Below are 25,336 nucleotides of genomic sequence, written 5' to 3'. Positions count from 1 at the left end.
GTTCTAAAATGATCCAAACCTCAGTTGAACAACGGGGTTTGGGACGTACGCTCCTGGGAAATTTTTAACTGTCTTGAGTGTTTTCCAGTTGTGAAAAATCTTTCACACTGTAGAATGATGGAAACTTCAAATTGTTTGGAAATAGACCTTTAATCATCCCCAGACTGATGGGTAGCAACAGCTGCTTCTTTAAGAGAATTGCTCTTGTCTTTCCTCCTTGGCATTGTGTTAACACACCTGAGTGCTCCAGACCAGCAACCTGTAAAATGGGATGTTAAACTTTAGAATTAAGAGAAGGTGTACTTTCTTTAAACCATGACTGCATATTTAGCATTGAAGCAAAAGTGTTTAATTTGGAACTGTATGACTTTTATTATTACTGAAAAATATCACAGCCAGCTGCTACCAAAATAAATGCCTTAAATCCAACAGATGTAATCCCCCGTTGGCTGACTTTGAGCAGCATCATTAGCATAATGATAAATCTACTAACAAAAAAGCAGATTGCTTAAAGCTCCAACTTTACTGTTTTAGCTTCTTCTCACTGCTCTCATCTGTCATTTTGCAGGTCTTATACCCTCAGTAGATGCTACCTGTCCAGCATCAACTGAACGTCTGTCAAACTTAGTGGCTAGCTATGAATAGTTGCACTTCCCTTAACTGATGTTGGAGAGCAACACAAAGCTAAAAAGTGATTGAATATTAGACTTGGATGGGTGATAGCAAGCAATCATCAGTGAGTTTCATAAGACTGTGTTGTGTCAACAGTTACTGCTAATACAATAAAACAAAATAAAAATATTGCCAGACCAACTAAGCTAAAAAGATCTCCAACTCCTCCCTCTTGGTCCTCGGTCAAGCCACTGAGCCTCAAGTTGCTCCATTGGTATTGGTGTGAGTCTAATTAGATCTATGCGCAGCAGATGCTTTGTAGTAATTGCTGGACTATGGTGGCCAACATTACACAATGCTACTTCTATAGAAAATGTTCATTTTAGAATTATTTAAAATCAATGTATTTGAAAAGAGTAAACGTGCTGAATGCATGCATGCATTTTCTCTTTTTACTGTGATATCTGTCATGTAGCATATTTTTCTGATGAATTATTCTGATATTTTTTAAGGGGAAAAATGATTGGGAGCTGCAAATTTTAATGTCAGTTCCTGGCTTGGGCCTTTCATCTACAGCATTTTCACCCAGTATACCTTCATCTCTGTCTCCATTGGTCCATATTCTACAGTATATCAGTGCAGTTGAGCCTCCATTTCAGTACCTCAGTCTGCCTTTCATCCTTTTTGTCTAAATTATTCTGGAAATTTGTGTATTTTCATCCCCCGTACTCTTCTGTTCTCTGTTAGGCTGTAATCTCTTAGACAATCAGTTTCAGCACTGTATTGATAATCCTCTCAGAACTCATCTTTATTCTTCATACAACAAAGTTATTTTTAACCATTGGGGAAATTTCTCACTCACTCACTATTTTTCTCTGTATTAATATTTCGATTGAGCAGTTTCATTTTCATTCCTCATGACACGTGCATGAGCCTCTCAGTAACATTGGTGACTCAGTCTAAATAATGCCTGATAAGGCTTCATCCTCTGACTCTCCTATTCTGCTATAACGTATAGTTAACAACTGCTGTCGAAAAACTAAAAACACTTCCAGATTATCAAAAAAAAAAAAGAAAAAGAAAAAAGATAGCGCCCAAATTACCAATACACTTTAGCGAATTCTGATATATTGGATGGCCCTAAAACTACCTCCAGAATCACGTAATATTCAAGAAACACAGCTCTAATACATACAGCTTTGCAGAATACACTAAATAATAAATAATAAAGTATTGCCTCAGGTTGCACACACATGTTCCCACTGCTTGAGGAAGATTGTACATTCACATTCAACTCCATAACCTGCTCTAAATCCTGGCCAATTTTTTCCTCATCATTGTGTCCTTGACCAAGGCACTGGCTGATATCAGGAGCTAGTTCTGCAGCTGCCCACCATTTCTAATATTTAGAACAGGTTAAATTAATATCATGAATTTCTCTAAGGAGGAAAGCCATCCTTGTCCTACACAATGTAATGGAAACAAATGGACTACTCTAAATGTAACTTAGATTTAGTTAACCTTTAAACATCCACCAAGGTTAGAAGTAATGTTAGTAATTCATATTCTTGAACCAATGAACTGTTTTGCTGAAATGCACTTGATTTGATAGGTACCATCTTTTACTTCCTGATTATTTGAGTGAGGCTATATTTTTCTCAAGATAAAAAAAACAAAATAGACAATAAGGCAGAGGTGGGACCAAGTCATTGTTTTGCAAGTCTCAAGTAAGTCTCAAGTCTTTATCCTCAAGTCTCAAGTCAAGTCTCAAGTAATGTCAGGCAAGTCAGAGTCGAGTCTCAAGTCACTGGTGTAAAAGTCCGAGTCAAGTCACAAGTCTGAAATTTTGAATTTCAAGTCCTTTCGAGTCTTTAAAAAAAAACAACGAAAAAAGCATGTTGCAGTTATATGCTAAATGTAAATATTAGACCATGTAATTTTTAAATCTGTGTTTTTCTCAACACATGACAAAATAGTGAACTTAGAAAATATACACAAATTGTGAAATTGCACCTCTATAAAATGCAGCTCAATTAAACCTAGCTCCAAGAATAATTTTCACCGACGGTTCTGAGATAAGCTGCATGTTATTCTTGGATGCGCTTGTAGGACCGGCTTTAAAATCGCATGACAAAAATATCATACATAAATAAATGATATATTTTTTTAAAATATCATTTAAAAAAAAAACTGCATCACCAACGTAGCCTGGAAAACATTTGCTAGTTAGATGAAGTCAGCTATCTCATCGTAGCATATTTATATGCATATTTATAATCATACGCTTCTTGGAGTGAGTGCACACACTCATGAAGTTTAGTAACTTCAGGTCACTGCAACAAGCCCAGGTACAGTTTACCGACGGATGGGTGCAGGACCTTGAAATGCACCGTGTAGAAAGTAAAGACCATCGTACGTATCATAAGTTTACCAGTCTCACAAATCGTCGTCATAAATACACATTCGTTAACCGTTTATTAATAGGACCTTTGAGCTCAATGGTAATTAATTAGCAGTGGAAATAATTTCTGGTAGCATTACAGAAATGTAGCAGTGACAATAATATTGTATGCTGTAATCCAGGGACGTGCAGAGGGGGGGGGCTAGAGGGGCTTGAGCACCCGCCCCTTTCCTGATGAGTGCCCAAAGTGCCCTTTTGTTGAGGCAACTTTTAAATTTTTTTTATTTATTTATTATTATTTTTATGTGTGTGTGCGTGCGGAGTCCTGTCTGTGCCCCTCAACAATAATATTTAACTATTAATCATAGTTTTGCTAAATAAAAGGATCTGGCTTGCATCAGTCACATGATCACATTAACCAATGATCGCCCTCGACGGCAGAACGCGCTGGTTACGAGCCGGGAACGAGCTCACAAAGAGCACGCGCATTTTTTGCGGTCCGGAGCTGTAGGAGAAACACAAGTTAACTCAGAGACACAGACTGATGCGACAAACCCAGTAAGTAGGTGTACAGCGCACACTGTAGTGTGTAGCACACAGGAGTATTAGCTTATTACGTACACGTTGGTAAGCTGTCTTGTTGCAACTGACGAACTGAAACAAACGAGCGTGCTGTGTGTGCAACAGCGCGACAAACATTACCTGTCCTTTTATTAACTGCACAAGTAGTGCTGGTCACAGCTGCTGGCTACCTGTGTAAGGCTGTCATGGGTCTGTAGCTCTGTCACCGTTTTAGGGAACATATTTAGTTTTAAAGTAAGTTTCTGGGCATTTCCTGCCTTTCTGGAGGGATTATATTTCACTAAAAAACGATCTAATATGCATGTCCACATAATAATAATTATAATTATAATATATTAAAAAACACACGCTGTATTTTAAAGAACATACATTAAGAAGCAGATTATATTAGATTTATATTTTAAATAAGACAAAAGATTGTATCTCTACAGTTTAAAAATGTAATAAGCTTTGCCCTGCACAGAGTGGATAGTGAAACAAATGGAATCATCATAAATACATTATTTCATATTTATTACTTCCCCCTCCTCATTGCTTTATTATTGTAGCTCTAGTAATAAATAATAATGTAAGGATGCCCATAGTATATACAGTATTCTGAAGAAGGTCTAAAATGTCACTGTGCGTGCATGTGTGTGTTTTATGTATATAGATTTTTTTAAATTATTACTCATGATATAACATTGTGCAGACATGGCTGGTAAGGACATGAGGAGGAAACAGTAGGAGCTGTATGAGGCTACTAAAGGCAGGGCTATAACATTTTTCTGTCATCATTTTATTATAGATTAAGTGCAATAGTTGTTAGGTGTGGATAATTAGATTATAGTTTATTGCAATAGCAAGTTGTGCCTTGTTCTCAGATAGACAGCAAGTGGAGAGTGATATATGAAATGATGGGAAGGAAGGAAGAAGAGAAGCAAAGAGTGATTCACAGGCAGAGCCGAGTTTATGTCACAGTTTTTCATTGCCTTATGGTTCCAAGCGCTGTCACCAATCTTTGCATTTTGTTATTATCTCATGACACTTGTTTAATCAGCTACCATCTCTCCTGTGGACTTTTTAATGTCTACAGTCTCAGATCAACACAGCCCTGCCCTTCCCATATTAGATTCTTGATGAATGTGTGTTGTTGTTATTCAGCATGGTTCAATGTGCCCCTTTTTAACTTTGAGCACCCGCCCCTTTAAACCTCTCTGCACGTCCCTGCTGTAATCGTACTGGACAATTAGTGATACAAAACAACTGTTTTACCCTGTGAATAAAAGTATATGTTTTTGTCAATGTACCATAATAACAGAAGCGAAACACAATATTGTGTCAGGACAATTCACTATTTATGCACAATAAACAAAGGAGCATAGTGCGACAATTTCTGTTCAGCGCCAGACTTGCTTGTAACCTATATCACCAATTATGTTAAGAAAATGACGTATTAACTACTAAAAAACACTGACCTTCGTGTAAATGCTTGGAGCAGACTAACCTGTGAGCTGGAGTGTTCTGGGACGTTATAATTGGTCTTTGAATGGCTGCAATCCAGTCGCCTCTTTGTTACTTCGGAAACATGGCTCGAACAATTTCTCTTCAACGACGTAATCCGATAACAACCGATCTCTTTACCCGTCGGCTTCCCGTGGCTGTCATGCGACCGGCTATTGCAGTTAATAATACAACGGCTTCTTGACATTTTTGTGTTTCTTTTTATCGCTGTGTGACTGATTTCAATTGAAAGCCTGCGTGCGCTAGTACCGCTTGCCACGAGTTCCCAGAATCCTTTGCGGTTCTACCCGTGAATGACGTCACATTTTCAATCTCTATATAATATGCATGTTAAATTTTATATTTGGGGTAAAATATCAAGTCTTTTCAAGTAAACCGGTTCAAGTCCAATTCAAGTCCCAAGTCATTGGTGTAAAAGTCCAAGTCAAGTCACAAGTCTTAGAACATTTTTTCAAGTCAAGTCTAAAGTCATAAAATTAATGACTCGAGTCTGACTCGAGTCCAAGTCATGTGACTCGAGTCCACACCTCTGCAATAAGGCATCTGTAGCATTATGATAATGCTAAACTAGCAAACAACAGAGTGGCAGACAGTTGGGAGTAGTCCACTAAAGCAGCGGTCCCCAACCTTTTTTGGGCCACGGACCGGTTTAATGTCAGACAGTATTTTCACGGACCGGCCTTTAAGGTGTCGCGGATATAAAACAACAAAATAAAATGATACCACCATGACAAAAACTGCGATATTTTGTAAATATAATAATAAACATGAATTCATTGTGTAATTGTGTAACTTTATTAGCAGCGACCTCCTGAAAATGGGCCAACAACATTGAAAGTAACATCCTCCTTTCTGCCCCTTAATCCTCTCTGGTCGCTATGGTAACGCGTAAATATTTCTTTCAAAATAAGACACACAAATACAACATGGGAAAAGACCGAGTTAACGATAAAAACCCTGAAAACCATCAATTTCACACCCAAGCCTCAACTCTCGCGGCCCAGTGCCAAGCGACACACGGACCGGTAACAGTTGTGACTGCTGCACTAATTTAGGATAAATACAGTCATGTTACAAGGAATGTATACACCTTGGGCATGGTGGTGGAGGGATGATTTGGGCTTCTTTTGCAGTCACAGGACATGGAAAACATGCAGTCACTGAATCAGCCATCAAATCCTGTATACAAAATAATTTTAGACTCAAAACTAGGGCTGTCTGTTTGACGGCTAAAGCTTGGCCCAAATTAGGTCATGCAACAGGAAAATGATCCCAAGCACAGCAGCTAATCTACAACAGAAAAGAAAAAGAAAATCAATTTGTGGCAACAGCCACAAATTGGACCATAAGAGAGCTGTGTATAAAGATTATCCACAAATCTTGATGAGCTGTAGCAACGTTGTAAAGAAGAGTGGGACAAAATTCCTCCACTTGAAGTCTGAGACTGATAAAGTCATTATTTCAACTTACTTTAAGTTGTTGCTGTAAAAAGTGGACTGTACTTAATTTCCCAAATTACTTCTGCATTGCGGCGTAACTTAAAATAAATATTGATAGTTTAATACATAATACATTAGAACTGAAAGAGGGTGAAGTTTCTTTTTAATACGACTGTAGATTTAAGCTGTACTAGTAAATACTAGAAGTATTGCTGGAGTGATATAGTTGGGCCTATTGGTAATTGTGGGTGTCTGTCTGCTGAGATTATGTTTCCAGTAGCTGGACTACACATGTAATCAGTAAGTCACTCACGTCAATATTTTGTATAAAACCACTTAGACTGAAGTCTGTTCTGAGCAGTTTCAGGTAACCTAGACTTTTTTTTAGTGAAGAACCAAATGCATCTGACTTTTCTCCTCTTGACTATTGATTGATTGACTATAAATTATTAGCACAAAAAGCTGTTTGCTTTTTTTTTTTTTTTTTTTTTTATTAATATTTTTGGATGGACAGAAACATTAATAAATAAATATACAACTGCAATAATCATACTGTCAGTTCTCTGTCCATTTCTAAACAAACAAACAAACTAAGACAAGCAAACAAACAACACACTAACAAACAAAAAAAAAAAAAAAAAAAAAAAAAAAATTACATAAATAAATAAATAAATAAAATAAATAAAACCCAGGAGAAACAAAATAATACACCGCCTCCTGGAAAACATCAGCAAAAACAAAAACGAATAAGGGTAAAACCCCCTGGTGCAAAAAAAAAAAAAAAAAAAAAAAAAAAAAAAAAAAAAAAAATTACATAAATAAATAAATAAATAAAATAAATAAAACCCAGGAGAAACAAAATAATACACCGCCTCCTGGAAAACATCAGCAAAAACAAAAACGAATAAGGGTAAAACCCCCTGGTGCAAAAAAAAAAAAAAAAAAAAGGACAACAACCAAAATACCAATGACACATGAAACATCCCTCTAAGAGACCATTTATCATAATGTCTAAGAGACATTGTCAATGTACCGCAAAAAGGGACCCCAGACCTGCTCAAAAATATCTTCTCTTCCCTTCATTCTATACATAACCCGTTCATATGATGCCATCCTAGACATTTGTTCGGTCCATTCCTTGAAAGAACAGGGGCTGGATGACTTCCAATGCCTAAGAATTACCCTGCAACCAGTTATAAAAGCCAGACGCATCCACAATCTCTGTTTTTTTGAGAGAATGTTATCGTCAGGTAGTAGGCCCAGGACGCATATAGCTGGAGATTTAGAAAGATTAAGTTTAAAAATATCATTCACCAAGTTGATGATCCCATCCCACAAATAATCATTTTTCCGACATGTATACAACATATGAACTAGAGTCCCGACTTCCTGCTGACATTTCCAACAAATGTCCTTATCTGCGAGCTTCAACCTGACTAATTTACTGGGTGTCCAATAGTTTCTGTGAAGCAACTTGTACTGGATAAGTTGAGACTGTGTTTCAGGTGAGCAAACATACCATGATGAGATCAGCATCTTCCAACTGTCCTCTGAGATCTGGATACCCAGATCTTTCTCCCAACACCGCCTCAGTCCCCCCAAACTAGGAGCGTGTGCCTCTCTGAAGCTCCCATAAAATTTAGATGCCCTGATTCTGTTATTGTCAGGGGTTGCAAACATCTTCTGAACACTAGATGGAGGGTCTAGATTATTTTTCAAAATGGCTTTAATACAATGTCTTATTTGAAAAAACCTCCAAATTTCCCTTGGATCCAAATTGAATTCTCGTCTGATTTCTGCAAACGATTTCATGCCAGTCTGCCCAAATAAGTCCCCCATCTGATTAATACCTGTCCTAGCCCAGGCCTCCCACCAGACCGGTTTCTTACCTATTAATACTTTCTTATTATACCAAATAGAGGCTCTAGCGGTGAGATAAGGGCTGCTGTTGGTATATTGGTGAGCTCTAAGCCAGGTCTCTTGCATGAAAGACAGTACTGGATCTTTAAACGGTACTGGCCTTCCCTTCTGAGTAAGGAAGGCCTCTAAAGACGAAGGGGCCACAAGACTTTCCTCAATCCCAACCCATGATGGCTTATCAGTAGAGGAATTATGTATCTTAACTAACTGAGAGAGGGAGAAAGCATAATGATACCAGACCATCTTAGACAATGCCAACCCACCACTCTCTTTAGCAGCATATAATTTAGACCGATTGAACAATGGCTTTTTACCTGCCCACACAAAACCCTCTACACATGTATTATAAAGCTTTAGCAAATTATGTGGGACTGCTATCGGTAACATGTGAAGAAAGTACTGAAGTTTAGGGGCAATAATCATCTTCACCAAATTAATTCTGCCCAAAAGGGACAGATTTATTTTAACCCAATTCTGCAACAGCGAACGGATGTTTTGAATCACTGGGGAAATATTTACTTTCATTATGTTGTCTAAACCAGGGGTCAATTTAATCCCCAAATAAGTCAGACCCTCGGGCATCCACTTGAAATGCCATGAACTCCTCATAACAGGCGGACACAATTTAGAAATAGGCATAGCTTCAGACTTAGACCAATTTATAGTGTATCCAGAGATTACAGAGAAAGAATCAATAATTGAGGAAATTGCAGGAACGGCCTGTTCTGGGTTAGTTGAAATCAGTAAAATATCATCTGCATACAAAAAAGTTTTATGTTCTTCTTGACCCAAATCCACCCCTCTAATTTTCTTACATTCACGTAAAGCTATGGCTAAAGGCTCCAAAAACAGAGCAAAAATGAGAGGTGATAAGGGTGAACCTTGTCTAGTACCCCGACTTAACGAAAATGAGGGTGACATTATCCCATTGGTAATAACTGTAGCCATTGGATCAAAAAGCTGTTTGCTAAAGAAATTCTGATTTGCACCCTTGAAAGCCTAACCTTTAATTCTCCAAATAACACTTCGAGCTCAACCAGAAAATCAAAACATACATGAATACTTTAATCAGGGTAGTCTTAAATTTATATTTATATTATATTTGCCAGTATAGTATCTCTCTGTTCACTCGCCCACATGACATAAAGTAGCTCCCAGGAGATTCAGGATCATGGTGAGTGATGTGGGTGGCTCGCCTTCTTTGATTTAATAAGTACATGAGTAATAAAATACTCAGTAAAAAAAACGTGTGGTTCATAACAGTTCAGGGTTCATTCTTTCTTCAAAAGTTGAATATTTGCTTGCTGTAAAGGGAATCTCAGTGGTGACAAATATTGTTACTCACCAATGACTGTGCACCATGTGAAAAGAGGATGGACTTTTTACGTGGTGTTTTTGTGGTATTCATTTAGACCGGGTTGGGGGGGATAATTGAATCATGATCTATACATCATTTCATGTTCCTTCATTCCATCCCTTTTCACTCTGATGCATTTTCCACAAATATGCTCACACAGCTGTGAATAATTGCAGAAAATGTACATCTGTCTTCAAACTGCAGTACAGCACTGACTCACAGCTAAAACTTACAGTTAACTTACCTTGACATTTCACATCAGTGGCTTTTTCAGCTCTTTTGTTCCAGTTTCACATCAGCATACAGACAACATGTAACTGAGTTTGTCAAACTCAGGTTGACACCCAGCGCTTTGATCATAACCATGTGATGAATTACAATGAAACAAGTACCATGCTTGCTGAATAATCATATTTCTTTATTGTCAGTAGAGTTGCAAGGTAGTAGAAAGAGGCCAGCATATTACAACTACTACAGTTATCATATTAGTTCATAAGCACCTTTGTCTAATAATTTGAAAGGTGAAACATTTCAGATTCACTTGGACAACAGGCAGTGTGAGACATGTGATTTAGTCCCATTCTCTTAAGCACAAGAGCTTGCATGTCTATGAAGTTTAGTTTAATATATATTTTCAACAGTTCTCAGACTTTTTTTCCATATTAACACCAAACAAGCATTTTCCAAGTTTCTCTTGTTACTGTAAATATCGTGAATATGCTATTGTGTGATCCTTGAAGTGTTCAGTTTCAAGTGTTCTGTGTCGCTAAAGAGAGCCAAGTTCAAATACAAATTCCTGCATGGGGAATCTGCCTTAGGATGTTTTCTAATATGTGACAAAGGAAAAGAGCCAAAAACAGGAAAAACACTCTTATTTCCCCCTGACAGGCCACATAATAGGCAATTAGTTTGTGAAATCGTCTGAGTGGGGGGGACGGGCTCAATTGTTTGTTCCTCTTGCAACGAGGCGAAGCAGCCGCTGAATCTTTCTCCGGGCATTGTAGTTCTTGACCGCACCCCCTTTTCTCTGTGCCTTTCTGTCAGGCATCCATAAAAAGCTGCTTTTGCAGTGGACACACTGTAAATGTTTATCAGATTTTCAGGATTTTTATGACATGGACTGCAGGGTGGACATGATGCACATGCTCACGGGAAGCTAGTAAATCCATTTACGAGAAATGTGGTGTTACATTTGTGTGTGAAGGTAGTTTCAAGCACTTGGCTGCGGTCAGTGTGTTAGTAACAAGTACTAAATGACGTTTGCGATGCATGACTCAAAATCTTCAGGGTAACATAACCTGGACGTCCAAGAGACTTAATCATAAGTCTTTTGATTTTAGGCTTCCAAACAGACTTGACAGCAGTGAGTCATGGCTTCACATAGACTTTAGCCTTTTTAAACCAACTTGTGCTGCCAATCTGCCCTTCTTTTTCCAGACAATATATCTGCATCTAAACATTTTCTAACACATGTAGGGAAAACTGCATATCTCTGCATAAAGCAGCAAATACACATGAAATCATCACATCATAGTAACGGCGACTGGCTTACTTTGATTTGATTGATGTAATTACAATCAAAATTGTGATTGTAATTGCACCACAGTAGCAAGATTTAAAGAATGGATGTTTACAACCATCACTCTAGGAATGTCAATCACTTTCTCTGTGTCACTGATTGAAATATGTACAACGTCTAAATGGAATACAATTACATTTTGTACAAACATTCATTATTTGATGATTTCTAGAATTTTCCTCCAGCTCTCCTGTTGAAGTTGAAAGCTGCAGGACGATTGAAACGTTTTCATGAATATAGTATGGTTTGCTGTAATTAGTATAAGTCCATCATACACTGAAACTAATGCATTGAGCAAATTCTCCATATTCACAAGGCAAATTGTTAATGTAGGAACATTTTTTTTCTAGATTGAAGGGTTGACACCAGTTTTATAGGGGACATTTTATGACACTGAATGATGGTGTATGTCGTTTTCCATCCTTGAAGTCCTGCCCATGATTCCTGAGCTGTGTATATAACTATATATTACTGCAGTGTGTCTACCGTATATCTACGATGCAATTTCCACTGCCGCTCTCTCTCTTTCTGTCTCCGCATTGCTTGCTGTCTTTCTCGCTTTTACCCACAACCTGGGGCAACAGCTTTTGAAGAGATTCAATTTGAAATACTGGCTTGCATATTTCACGAGCCCATCCTGTTTTTATACCCTGTACTCTGTTGTTGCTGGGAAGATGTTTCATTGACATTGCATTGGAATGCCTGTGGTTACTGGTCTCTGTATGTACTTGCATACTGTATGTGCTACTAGTTTGTTCCTTCAACCTTCTGGGGTGAGTATCCTCTTGTTTACTCTTGAAATTCAACACGATAAAGAAAACTCTAGCTTTTTTCTCTTTATAGCAGGAGGCAACGCGCTGTTTGTGTTGCAACTCTTTTTGCATTCTTACCTCAACCTGCAAAACCTGTGATACAAATCGTTGGCCCTTAGCAAAAGACCCAAGAGCCTGTGTGGGATTTTAACAAGAGCCAAAGGGCCATTCTTTGCTTTCGGAGACACAAACTGGTTGGCATTGATCTTAGTCGTCTGCTTATTCTGCTTGCTCAGAATGTAGGGATCAAATGTTTTCCTCTTTCATGCTAAACAGTTGTATTTATGAGCTCTGTCCTTCCACCCAAGTGAGCACAGTATTGACTGGCATCTACATAATCAATCAATTCAAGATTGATCACAGCACAAAGAAGGGTGATGCCCCACACCATGCATCACTGCATGTCCACTGAAGGTGAATTGCATAGGGTAGGTTTCATCAGCCATTTAAAAACAGCCTTTTTTGGTGAAGAGAAGATTTTACTGCATCTTATAACAATTTTAACAACATCTTCTTGTAGAAAATGAATTCAAAATGAGCTTTTCTGTTAAGAAAAGAAAAGAAAAAATAAAAGGAAGAAAAAACAATACAGATACTCTTTAACCATGTGAGTCATCTGTGGCTATCTCATGATTTAACCATGTCATGTCTATATTTGTAATCCATCCTACACTGAAGCCTCTCTCACAAGAATGGACAAGAAAGTGCTGCCAGCTTTCTGTAAATTACACAATATGCAGAAAGCATAAAAAATGATTTCTCTGTCCCTCTCCGGACTTTTTTTCTCCTTTGAAACAAGAGGGTGGCTCGCACTGATGGCGCTGCAGACGTGTGTGTGTGGGCAGCTGATAAATGTCTCCAGTTGACCTTGATCATTGAAAACAAAGACTGAAAGACAAGATATATGGCTCTGAAGAGAGACCAGATGGATATCTTTAACTCCAGAGAGAAAATGCAGTATTTATGTTTTTTGTAACTCTCTAAACTTGTATATTGCACACAGTATGAATAATAGGAAAGTAGTCCGGCATTAAACGACAAAACAAAACAGCATTTATACTAAAAAAAATGGTTTGGTGTAAATACTGCAAAAACCAAATATAAAAAATCAGTCCACACTTTCAGACACTTCCAGATCATCTGAGATTCCTCTGCACTGCACCCAAAGAATGATTTCTTGACTTCTGTCAACCTCACTCATCAACAACCACATTAAAGTTTCATAGCCCAATACACTTGCATCATCAATTTTATCGTACAAACAATAAAAATGTACACACTAACTAACTAACTAACTGATACAGTTCATGGAGTTATCTTTAAAATGGAGTGCTATCTGTCATGGAAGGAATCAGATATGACTTTCTACTGCATCCAAGTATTCCTGATAGGAACTTGAAACATCTGCTAAGCATACGGGACTTTGGGCTCAAATACACACCATTAAATTTTATACGACCATGAAATTTAACAGCTTTGATCATTGCGGTTTAAATTTGTCAGTGTTAACATACTAAGATGACAAACATGGTAAAAATTATTGAGGTTTCTCGTGTTATTCAATGCATAAATTACTTAAGCGTCATCCTTCCATCCTCCAAATACTCACTTAAGTACTCGTCTAGAAAAGGAGGTTTGCTGTCAAAGTAAAGTTCTCCAGCCAACGTGTTTCAAAAGGTGTAACTTTTTGTTTGAACGCAAAAAATATTAGCTTGAGTGTTTGAAGACCATACATTCAAGCTATGACTACAGAAATATGCTAGCAGTTGGGTCATTAATAATACAATGAAATAACAGGGAGCTTTTTGTCCACTGGTTGGAGAATACACAATTTTTTGCTAGCAACAGCCATTTGCCTGATGGTCACAGACCAGTCTCTAGGTCTGTGAATAAATGGGGCTTTATTCACTTGTCACACATGGAAAATTGCTGATGCATCTTAAAGGGTTAGTGATCGTGTGTCTGCAAAACTTAAGTATCTGTTAAACCTGCATGTTAACATCATTGTTAGCATTGTAGCGACTTTATATTGCCATTTAGGTTTTTGGAGTTAAAGTCTCAAAAAGCCAGCATAAGTTGGTCAAATTCCAAATGTACATTGATATATTTAGAAATTTCTTAAAACTAATGGAAATGACTTACTTTAGAGTCAGCATTTAACTCAAAATCTTCAAATGTCCTTAAATAATAAGCCTCTATGGGTTTAGCTTACATTCCCAGTAAACTTTCATAGTAAAGTTAGTGCAACTTGTCTTTAACTTTTATATATAAAGCATTTGACATGGGTCCATTACAGTCATAAAGTTTAAGTGAGCTATGCACCCTCAAAATCTGCCCCATTTTTCTCATTTCCAATGCAATATACATCTCATAACTGCACCATAATGCCAGCAGACAGATCATTCCCTGTACTCACACTGTACTCACACTCAAGGTCTCCCACTTATAGCCCTGAGCAGTCACATCAGCATATGGCATTTTAAAAGTGGCACACTGAGTAAAAATCAGTGGAACGTCCCCTGTTGAAGCATTGTGAATGTTCATGGTTGGCAAGGGGTTAGGTCATAGATTAATGATGAAAAAGGCGGAAATGTGTCATGCCGTTTGTTTTTTTGTTTTCTTTTTTACTAAGGGTGAAGAAAAATGATTAATCTTGACCTGGTGATTAGAGAGGACCTGGGCCTTTGCTGCTAATTGGCTGAAAGCTGACATTGTGCATTTTAATAGCTGTTGTTTCTTTATCTGGGCTTAGTGCCTCTAAACAGTTTCAGAAACACTTCAGAAACTTTTTCTTTCCGTCAGTGTGAGACTGAGGTCAGTTGGCTGCAATGCAGCATATTTCTTTGGCTTAAGTGTGCAGCACAATAACCTGGAAAACGTAAGAAAATCAGTTTTTCCTCAGCTTTTCCTCAGTGCCCTCCTGTTCAGCTTCAAGTCTCTTTTGTACATATGACACTAAGTCATGCATTCCCTGTTTGCAGCGACTGTGATGAATTTCAAATACACTTGAGCAAATTTGCTCCATACATCATCCTCACCATGCATTCGAAGGGAGAAATATGCTTATTTATGCAGAGGCTTCTGCTCTTCAGCCTGCCCTTGTTTTCTGCCTGATGAACTGATTAATTCTCTGGGAGCAGTATGAGAAACATAGGGTAGGCACTGAGTGAAGAGGAATTCAGCAGAGGTGACAAGGGAATTCATTTCTGTTTAATTTAAGGAATGATTTAAGTACAAAGAAAATTAAGCCAAAAATAAAATGCTTGCTAACTGACAATACACATGTTCAGTGCAAGCCGCTCTTCTAAATTCAAGCAACCATAACTTAGCTTCTTCTTCGGGGATGTTATTTGCTGTGACTTCTGCTGATGTGGTTTTGTTCACATAATGCCCTCTTCAGCAACTCCTTTGCTGCAGTCCACCAGAGGATAGACCCTTTGAACCCCAATGGTCACACAGTCCAATAACTCATCTCTCCTGCTGCACACCTCTGTGGGGATGATGCAGCAAAAGCTCTGCGGTCAAGGTTAATGATCAAGTAAAACTAGCATGAGGCAACTGAGTTCACAGCGGGAACATAATCAGTGCATCGCTTATTTAAAGAATGTTGTCACTGATGTCATCGTCTGTCCAAATAACATTAACTTTCTTTGACCCTCCTGAACCCCAGTTTTTACAGTGAAAATGTGCTTATGGTGCACTTTTCTAGTTGAATAAATCTTGAAAAATAAAGTAACCCAAGCATTAACATCAATCTATTAAGGCCCCCACGCCTTCTAACCACCCACCATTACAGTGGAAACTTTAATCCAAATGAAACAGTCCCTGTAATGGATAATCTCCACAGAACTGACTGGTATAGCTTATTTCTGAATTCGAGTTTCCTTTCATTGTTCCTAAACTTGTAATAGGTTTACATTTCTTCATATTTGCTTTCTTGCCAAGAGTCAACTGTAACAATTTACTGTAAAGCTTTCTTCACGAATGCAGTTGAATACTGTAAATCAGGATGTTTTGGGAAAACTATTAACATTAACATACTGTACATTGCTTACAGTAGCGTCACAGTATTTAGTAGTCTGGTATTTACTAGAGTCATTCCTATTCCTATTCCTAGAGTCATCCAAAGAAAACCTTTAAAAAGAGCTTCACAAGCCCTGGAAAATTGTTGCTTGAGATTACTTTAGAATTATAAAAAAGTCTGGCCCCTTGAAAGTAAAATAAAAAGAAATAAGTGGTGCTTCAAAACTTTTACACAGTAATGTATTTATTCGTTTTATTTAATGAACTGCAAATACAATTGTATTAAAAATAAATTTTTTTAAAATGAAACAAAAAAAACTGGATGTATTGAATTGCAAAGCGTACATTCTATATACAGCAGTGTAATAGTTTGCAGACTATAGCAGCTACACTTTAAAATTTTCCATTCAATTCAATTCAATTTTATTTATATAGCGCCAAATCACAACAAAAGTCGCCTCAAGGCGCTTCATAGATACAGAGAAAAACCCAACAATCATATGACCCCCCTATGAGCAAGCACTTTGGCAACAGTGGGAAGGAAAAACTCCCTTTTAACAGGAAGGAACCTCCGGCAGAACCAGGCTCAGGGAGGGGCGGCCATCTGCTGTGACCGGTTTGGGTGAGAGAAGGAAGACAGGATAAAAGACATGCTGTGGAAGAGAGACAGAGGTTAATAACAGATATTATTCAATGCAGAGAGGTCTATTAACACATAGTGAGTGAGAAAGGTGACTGGAAAGGAAAAACTCAATGCATCATGGGAATCCCCCGGCAGCCTACGTCTATTGCAGCATAACTAAGGGAGGATTCAGGGTCACCTGGTCCAGCCCTAACTATATGCTTTAGCAAAAAGGAAAGTTTTAAGCCTAATCTTGAAAGTAGAGATAATGTCTGTCTCCCGAATCCAAACTGGAAGCTGGTTCCACAGAAGAGGGGCCTGAAAACTGAAGGCTCTCCCTCCCATTCTACTTTTAAATACTCTAGGAACAACAAGTAGGCCTGCAGAGCGAGAGCGAAGTGCTCTAATAGGGTGATATGGTACTACAAGGTCATTAAGATATGATGGGGCCTGATTATTTAAGACCTTGTATGTGAGAAGCAGGATTTTGAATTCAATTCTGGATTTAACAGGAAGCCAATGAAGGGAAGCCAAAACAGGAGAAATATGTTCTCTCTTTCTAGTCCCTGTCAGCACTCTTGCTGCAGCATTTTGGATTAGCTGAAGGCTTTTCAGTGAGTTTTTTTTTCAGTATTTTACTTTAGTTTCACACTTCAGCTGATCTGAAACATCACAAAAGCTGGTTAGAGAAGTTGAGCACAGACATAGGAAAACTTCTAGTGCTCACAGAATCGCCAGATATCTCATTTGTTTTATCCCCAACAAAATTTTATGTATAAAAACTTTAAAACTGCTTAGCAAATGGGTATTTCCAAAAAGTGACAGTTCCTTTAATTGTTCTTCATCTCAGCCTGAAACTAAACATACCATGCTTTAATAGAAAAAGTACCCCCAGATTATTCTCTTCCATTTAACTTAAATAATTTTACATCTTCCAAATGCATGTGCTCTTTTTTGCTTACATCTTAGATGTGGCAGCCAATGTGAATGAATTACCGATACCCTGGACTTTAAAACCTGATATACTTCCATGTTGCCTGCAGTCAGTGTTGCTTCGTGTCGGAAGAACACAGATTTCTTTGCCGCTGCCCTTTTGCTCCCTTTTACCTAACAGCAGAAATAATGGATATCAGTGGAGCAGCATCTCCAAAATGCATCTCCTTTATGTTCCTTTGCTAGGACTCAGAAATGGAGCACAGCTGCTTCTGAGCCACTCAGGAGGCTTTTTAGAGGGAAACTAAGATTGCCATGAGGCCAAAAGAACTTTGATGCTTTAGGGGCACACGCTGATGGGACTTACTGATGTCATTTTTCCTATCTTATTACTTTACCTTTTTGTTGGGAAGCATCACCGTAATTAAATTCACAACATTAACACGAGAAGGTGAAAGCATGTTGATGGACCTGCTTTTGTATCTTTTATTAAGGGTGTTTTCATACCTGCTGTGTTTAGTCCATTTAACACGGTAATCGCATTTGAGCAAGTGCACCGAGACCATTTTGAGGAGGTGGTCTCGGTGCAGTTCCCAAAACTTCCCATAGCCACATATGCTTTAATGTAATGCAGCAAGCTACTATAGATGCGCAAAGGTCTGTATGGTCTAGCAACTAGCTGTGAAATGAACCTAAATTCTCCATGTTCTCCTATATTGCAGGTACAACACCTTCTTCCAGTATTTACTTTTATTGCTCCTGCCCCAGACGCTTCTGCAATAAAAGAACTGAATAGTCTAACTTGATGTGTAGTGACGCATTTTTATTTGCTTGGGGTACACTTGGATTTTTCACTGTGTAAAAACACAACAAACCATGGGGAAAAGCCACAAGTTTGCAAACCCATCAACTATTCGGACCAGAATAAATAAACTATAGGTGGGAAATCACCCCAAAATGCAGTAATTAAATTAGTCTAAGTAAAGCAAGGAATTAGACTAATTAACCAATCTAATAACTTTCCAGTGATGGAAATGGAAGATTAGAAAAAGATAAATGAATATTGAGATGAAATGAAAAGGTCCAATTTAAACTATACCTTGAGTACTTGAAGGTCAATTTTTATTGGAAAACATGAATAAATCTTGCAGGGTGCCCAGTTAATTAACATTTAAATGGAAACAATAATTGATATCTAGAGAATCATTGTTTCAGAATATGGACTGTATGTGAGCTATCATAAACTGAAATAAAATAGTCCATTTGGAACAGAGACAACCCGCACCTTCCTGATTGGTATTCTTGCATTTCAGACATTTTCTTTCATTTGGCCTCTTATCATGAACAGAAGGATTGCCCTGTTTCTCATACCGAAGCTGTAAGCGGGATAGAGACACTCTTCCATAATGTGGATATTGCCACACTGTGATGAGCCTGTGGAGTCATCTGGCTAAGATTTCTAATGAATCTCAAAAACTATATGATAACTGTGGTGTTTGACCTTTTTAGCTTGTGATCAAAGTTTAACTTCATCAGATTCGAGGTGTTACCTCCTTTGCACAGTATCACCTTAAAGCACTTGTGGCAGGCTGCTGAGTTTGCATCTTTTGCTGTGAAGTACAGCAAGACTTTTGACGGCTTCACCTTGGGCATTTTTAATTTGTAGCTCTGCTCTAAAAGAACGTACGTACCTGGGCCCGCCTACTATCCTTGGAAAGGTAAAATGATTGGCTAGAATCCAAAGTGTATGACATCTCAGGGAAAAAAAGCACAGAAATAAAACACCAAAATGTGCGCTGCTTTTCGGTCTGGTTACTACCGTTTATGTATGGCACCGGATACCAGTACCCATCCCTACGTCTCAGATTTATCTTTTAACTCTTTGGAGGGTGTCTCCGGGCTAAAATAGTACTAGTACTTTTGACACACAATATTAACAATTAAGTAACCTGATAAGCACTCTTAGAAATAAGGGTACAGCAAAAGTCAGTTTCTGTCCAGTTTCTATACAAATGTACCCTAGTGGCCAGAGTTCAAGGTAACTCCTGTACTTTTCCCAGGCAGAAATTACAAAACATTTTGTACTTGGAGATTTTATGGCTTTCCAGTTTTCTTATTCATTTAAGTTAGATAGAAGTTAGTGTTTTCCCTGTGCCAAGTGGTGTTCATCCATGTGTCTGTCCAATGACATCCATGTTATGCTAAATAGTTTAAGTTGGCTGTAGTTGCACATGTGATAAAGCTTTGAGTGCTGTATAAGACAAGGAAAGTGCTATACAGCTGTGAGTTCGTTTCCAAGAATCTGAATGAGTATTGATTAAAGAATGATATATACAAAAGAAGAATAGAATGCACACTCCTGTATCCAGGTTCATTTTTGTGCTGTAGCATTAAGGTGCAAAATTGACACCGGAGCTTTAAGATCGGTTTCTGTGAGATACAAACAGCCTGTCAAGGGTAGAAAAGGAGTACCTTAGGGGGATACAGCCCTAGTGACAAGCCATTGTACCGCTGAAGGAACAATATGGTACTTTATATTCTGTAAGAGAGTGTAGAGTATGATAATATATCAGTCACCAAGCTCTCTGTAGAATATCTTATTTTCCGTTGATGCAGTAAGTACATTTTGCTGACTTCTGTACTATTACTTCATGCAGTACAGAAACAAAGGGCCTGTCCTTACATATAAAGACATGCATATATTCATAGAGATGTTTCCAGACTTTGTAATACTGCAAAATAAGTCAAAGGAAAACTACTCTCTCATGCATCCCGATTCAATTTAACACCTGTACATTGTATAGTATTTTGCCTTCTTTTACCTTCTAAATGTTATAAAACTGTACTGAATTTCATTCAGATTGTTTAAGGTGGATGGATTGTCTTTTTATTTTACACAAGTGGAGATTCCCTTTCTATGAGAGTGATATTAGCGGTTGTAGCCCAGCATGCAGCATTAGCAGACGGCCCCAAACTCGCGTCACACCACCGTACCGGCCTGTTCGCAATCACGGCAGTGAGAGCAGGAGATGTCAGTGGACACTATAATTGTATTCTGGATGAAAAGCATGGAGGCCACTGCGCTCATCCATCTTCAGAACTGACATGTGGAAAAACTGGGAAATTAGAGGAAGCATCCAGACCTTGTCCTTGCCTTGTCAGTCACTTTGATACATAGAACAGCTCAATCCCCTTACCTGGGAAAGACAGAGCAGCAGGAAAACTGCATATATATATATATATATATGCGTTCGTTTTTCATGGTTATTTGTGCCTCTTCAAAAATAATTCCCTTTGATCACCTGTTCCTTCTTTTTTTTTGTTCCTTTTATCGGAATCTGACTTTAATCCAGCTGCATGCCGCCTGTTGGTTGTCTTAATATCTCTCACCATAACGGGGGCTCTAGCAAAATGCAAATCGGGACGACTACATTTAGATTCATAACAATGAAAGGAAACATTGTAAGCAGGGATCATGGCAGGCTCTCTTCCCCTAAAAGAAGTCTTCTGTTTTTTCCAGGCAGGTCTATTTTCTGCATGAGAAAAAGCTCACCTGCAGCTGAATGTTGAAGAAGCACACTTTCCCTCTTCATTATTCATTGCTCATATAAGCTCTATTTTAGAAGTAGCAGACCTAGCTATACCCATTACCAGAATACTTTTTTGTCAAGCCTATTATGTGCTGCCGTATATATATATATATATATATATATATATATATATATAAGATAAGATAAGATAAGATAAGATAACCTTTATTAGTCCCACACGTGGGAAATTTGTTTTGTCACAGCAGGAAGTGGACAGTGCAAAAGTTATGACGCAAAAATTAGAATACAATAAGAATAAATACAGTACACAGCTGTACAGAATAGAATAAAATAATATACTATATACAGTAGAATAAAATAGAATAAAAATATACAATAAGATAAAAATAGAATACGAATGCTATATACAACTGAGTAAAAATACAACGATGCCAGAAAGGATTATTGCACTTAGTGTTATTGCACATGTGTGGATGTGTGTGTTTGTTCAGTTAAAGTCTTTGTTGTGGAGTCTGACAGCAGTGGGGAGGAAAGACCTGCGAAATCTCTCCGTCCCACACCGTGGGTGCCGCAGTCTCCCACTGAAGGAGCTGCTCAGTGCTGTCACAGTCTGCTGCATGGGGTGGGAGACGTTGTCCAACAGGGATGACAGCTTAGCCGCCATTCTCCTGTCACTCACCACCTCCACTGGGTCCAGAGGGCATCCTAGAACAGAGCTGGCCCTTCGGATCACCCTGTTCAGTCTCTTCCTGTCCCCAGCAGAGATGCTGCTGCCCCAGCAGACCACACCATAAAAGATAGCAGAAGCCACAACAGAGTCATAGAAGGTCTTCAGGAGTGGGCCCTCCACCCCAAACGACCTGAGTCTCCGCAGCAGGTACAGCCTGCTCTGCCCTTTCCTGTAGAGGGCGTCTGAGTTATGAGTCCAGTCCAGTCTGTTGTTCAGATGAACACCAAGGTACCTGTAGCTGTCCACAGCCTCAATGTCCATACCCTGGATGTTCAGTGGTTGCAGTGGAGAATGCTATATATATATATATATATATATATATATATATATATATATATATATATATATATATATATATATATATATATATATATATGAGACCCAGGCCTCTTGTGCAGAAGAAGGCGGCAGACAGGTTTTTGTCGCCATCAAGGGATCTTTTTTTTTTGTAATTATTAACTCTCTACATTAGCAGAAATGCAGTATATAAGTATGCTATTATTAATGAAGGCTTTTTTTAGACAACTTAAGACACAAACTAAAAGTTTATTGTTGTTGTTGCCCTTTGTCTTCCTCTGAAGAAAAATCGTGTTGACTTTCTTCTGAAGTTCTGCATGAAAAGTGGTGATTTTATGCTCAGTGATTCAATTCTTATCACCAAATCCAATAACGGGGGGGGGGGGGGGGAGTCTTATCTTGTTATCACAGTTACTTTTAGCTGGTGTGCAAAACCGGCACAAATTCAAAGTAAGTCTTTCAGGAAAATCTGCTGATACATGTTGTTCTTATAATAAACAGAAACGTTGAAATGTCTTTCAAACTTCATCAATATGTAATCAAAGATTAGTCAGTCCCATGTGTTTAAAGGCACATGTGTGCTAAAATAAGAGCTACACTCTACACAGCTGGGTTTGTGGTCAATATCACTTTTTTTTTCTTGAAGGCACTTTTTTGTACGTCTCAAAGTGGCAGAAATAGTCCAACTGAAAGAAAGAAAAATTGGCAGTGAGAGCAGTTTAAACCATGCTTACTTTTATCTTCAACACAGATGCCAGTGTGTGTGCATTTCCATTTGAACATCCCAATGCCCCGGTTATCAGGGTGTGACGGAAAGGTGTTTCAGAAGCTTCTTGACCGTCTGACAAGCACTCCTGATAAATGATACTGGCAGATTAAGTGCAGCCTTACTGAGCCACTAACATGACTGCTTAGTCATGTTCTTCTATCAGCTGACAAGGGAGCATTGAAAACTGCTCTCAAGGTGATGTCAGTTAGATCAAAATGTCTTTAAACACATTGGATGATTAGAGAAACAGCTGGTATTTGCTATGTGGACAAAAAGTATATAAATAAATTATTTGTTCCTGTATATTACATGCCTATTACACCTCTTTTTGTTTTAAAGTGTAAAACGACACCTACAGTACACTCCAACATACAAGTATTCACACAAGCAGGCACACATTTAGTGACATTTGTTTTGGCTGCATGACTGTCCCCCCTACGTCTGTGTGTGTGGGAGCGTGTGTCACTATTGGCTGTTAACTATCTTGTTTTTTTCACATTTTCTCTTCTAAAGATTTTGCTGTAAGAAGTAATGCCTTGATCTTTTTCTTTCTTTTTTTTTAAACTTTTGTACACTGTGGTTTTATAAGCTGCTCTGTGCTTTATGTTTTCCTGGTTTTCATTGTCTGTCAGTGTCTAGACAGACAAGAAAGGCATTCATAACAGAGCAGGCAGACAGATGAACTGTTGAGTGATGAGGCACAAAAAAGAAAAAAGAGAGAAAGGGTCAACATCTTACCACTAACCCAGGCAGCCTGGAGAAGAGGTCAGAGCTCACCACGGATGCAGCAGACACCTCACTCTGCATTTTCTCCTCCTTTCTGCAGCGATGACCTTTCTCCAGACTCGTCTATGGTTCAGGAAGGGAAGGGAGGAGAAGGAGAGCTGCAGAGTGAGGGCCAGTCACAGCCACAGCTACAGCCGCAACCCGAACTGCAACCGCAGCCCCAACAACAGCAGCAAGAGACTCAGCCACAGACTCAGCCAGCACAGCCCCAACCACAGACTGAGCCCCAACCGCAGATTCAACCTCAACCTCAACCCCAACCCCAACCCGAAGTCAAACCTCAGCCAGAACCTGAGCCGAAAGCCCAGCCTGCACCAGAGCCCGAGCCTCAGCCGCAAGTCAAGGCTCTGAGCGAGGCGGCCCCACAGGAAGCCCCTAAAGCCCCTTCGCCTTGCCGAGAGGAGCAGACGGTTGCAGAGAAAGAGAATCAAGAGTCAGAAGAAGTTGTGGAGGCAAAGACAAAGCAAGAGGTAGAGGAGGCGCAGGCCAAGCCACGCGAGGGTGAAGCAGCACAGGAGGAAGAGGACGAGGAAGGGGGAGGAGCAAAAGGAGGTGGCCCGGGGAGGAGAGCCAGTCTGCACCACACAGCCTCGCCCTTGAGGGTGCACCGCAACGGGGCCGGCTCGCACTCCGCCGCCTCTGACTATGAGCTCTCGCTTGACCTCAAAAATAAGCAGGTAGGGTTGTGTTGGGGTTGGGAGGGGGCGGGTTGAGTGTTGGTGTGTTGTGTTTGGGAGAGGGAGGGGGAGGGCAGGAGGTGCAGTAGCTTGGCTTGTGTGTATTGTACGTCCTGTGGTCTGACATTTTTGTGGTGTTTCGTTTTTTTTGTCTGAAGAGAAGGTCAGGTGGTTTGTGGTCAAAGCTGGTGTCTGACTTTTTAATTTTATTTTAATTTTTTAAATTTGTTCATTTATGTTTTTGTTCGTTCGATGTATTGATCCCTATTACCGCTTATGGGCTGTCAAAAATATTTCCTTTTCTCCATTATCATAAACCATCATCATCAATGCCATGTCATTTTGAACATGGACGTTATTTGGAGTTGTGGTTGCTCGTTTTCCTTTTGTTTGCTTTGTTCATTTGTCTCTTTTAATTCTATTTTTTTTTTATACTTTTTCAACATGTTCAAAATAAAGATTCAATCAATCAATCAATCAATCAATCAATCATCACTTCATTGACATCGTCAGTTGTCTTCATCACCAAAATCGGATTGTTTTTTTCAAACTGTGATTTTCTGAGACTACACTAAACAGTTTTCAGGTGCAGGCTGCTTTACTATTCTAGCAAGGATGCACAATTACCCATCAAAGTCGAAGTAAAAACAATGTCACAAAATGCAAGTTTGTATTTGCATGACTCCTTTAAAATTTGTATATTTTCTAATGCTTTATATTAATCAGTGGATGGTGAAAAGCCT

General features: G+C 38.8%; 1 protein-coding gene across 1 annotated transcript in view; it reads left to right on the top strand.

Moving 5' to 3' along the window:
- Window positions 1–25,336, top strand: part of iqsec3a (IQ motif and Sec7 domain ArfGEF 3a) — a 128,266-nt gene that overhangs the window by 46,693 nt on the left and 56,237 nt on the right. The window contains exon 3 of the mRNA XM_086269091.1: window positions 23,957–24,593. Coding sequence (XP_086125217.1) covers window positions 23,957–24,593 — 637 coding nt within the window. The remainder of the gene's footprint in view (window positions 1–23,956; window positions 24,594–25,336) is intronic.

The sequence above is a fragment of the Aulonocara sp. 'chitande type north' Nkhata Bay genome, linkage group LG17 (assembly GCF_057382095.1).
Source record: "Aulonocara sp. 'chitande type north' Nkhata Bay isolate Kocher_YH1m ecotype deep benthic linkage group LG17, A_spYH_male_GT1.1, whole genome shotgun sequence".
NCBI classification, from domain to species: Eukaryota; Metazoa; Chordata; class Actinopteri; order Cichliformes; family Cichlidae; genus Aulonocara; species Aulonocara sp. 'chitande type north' Nkhata Bay.
The sequence above is the reverse complement of the archived record's forward strand: the minus strand, read 5'-3'. Positions and strand labels throughout refer to the sequence as shown.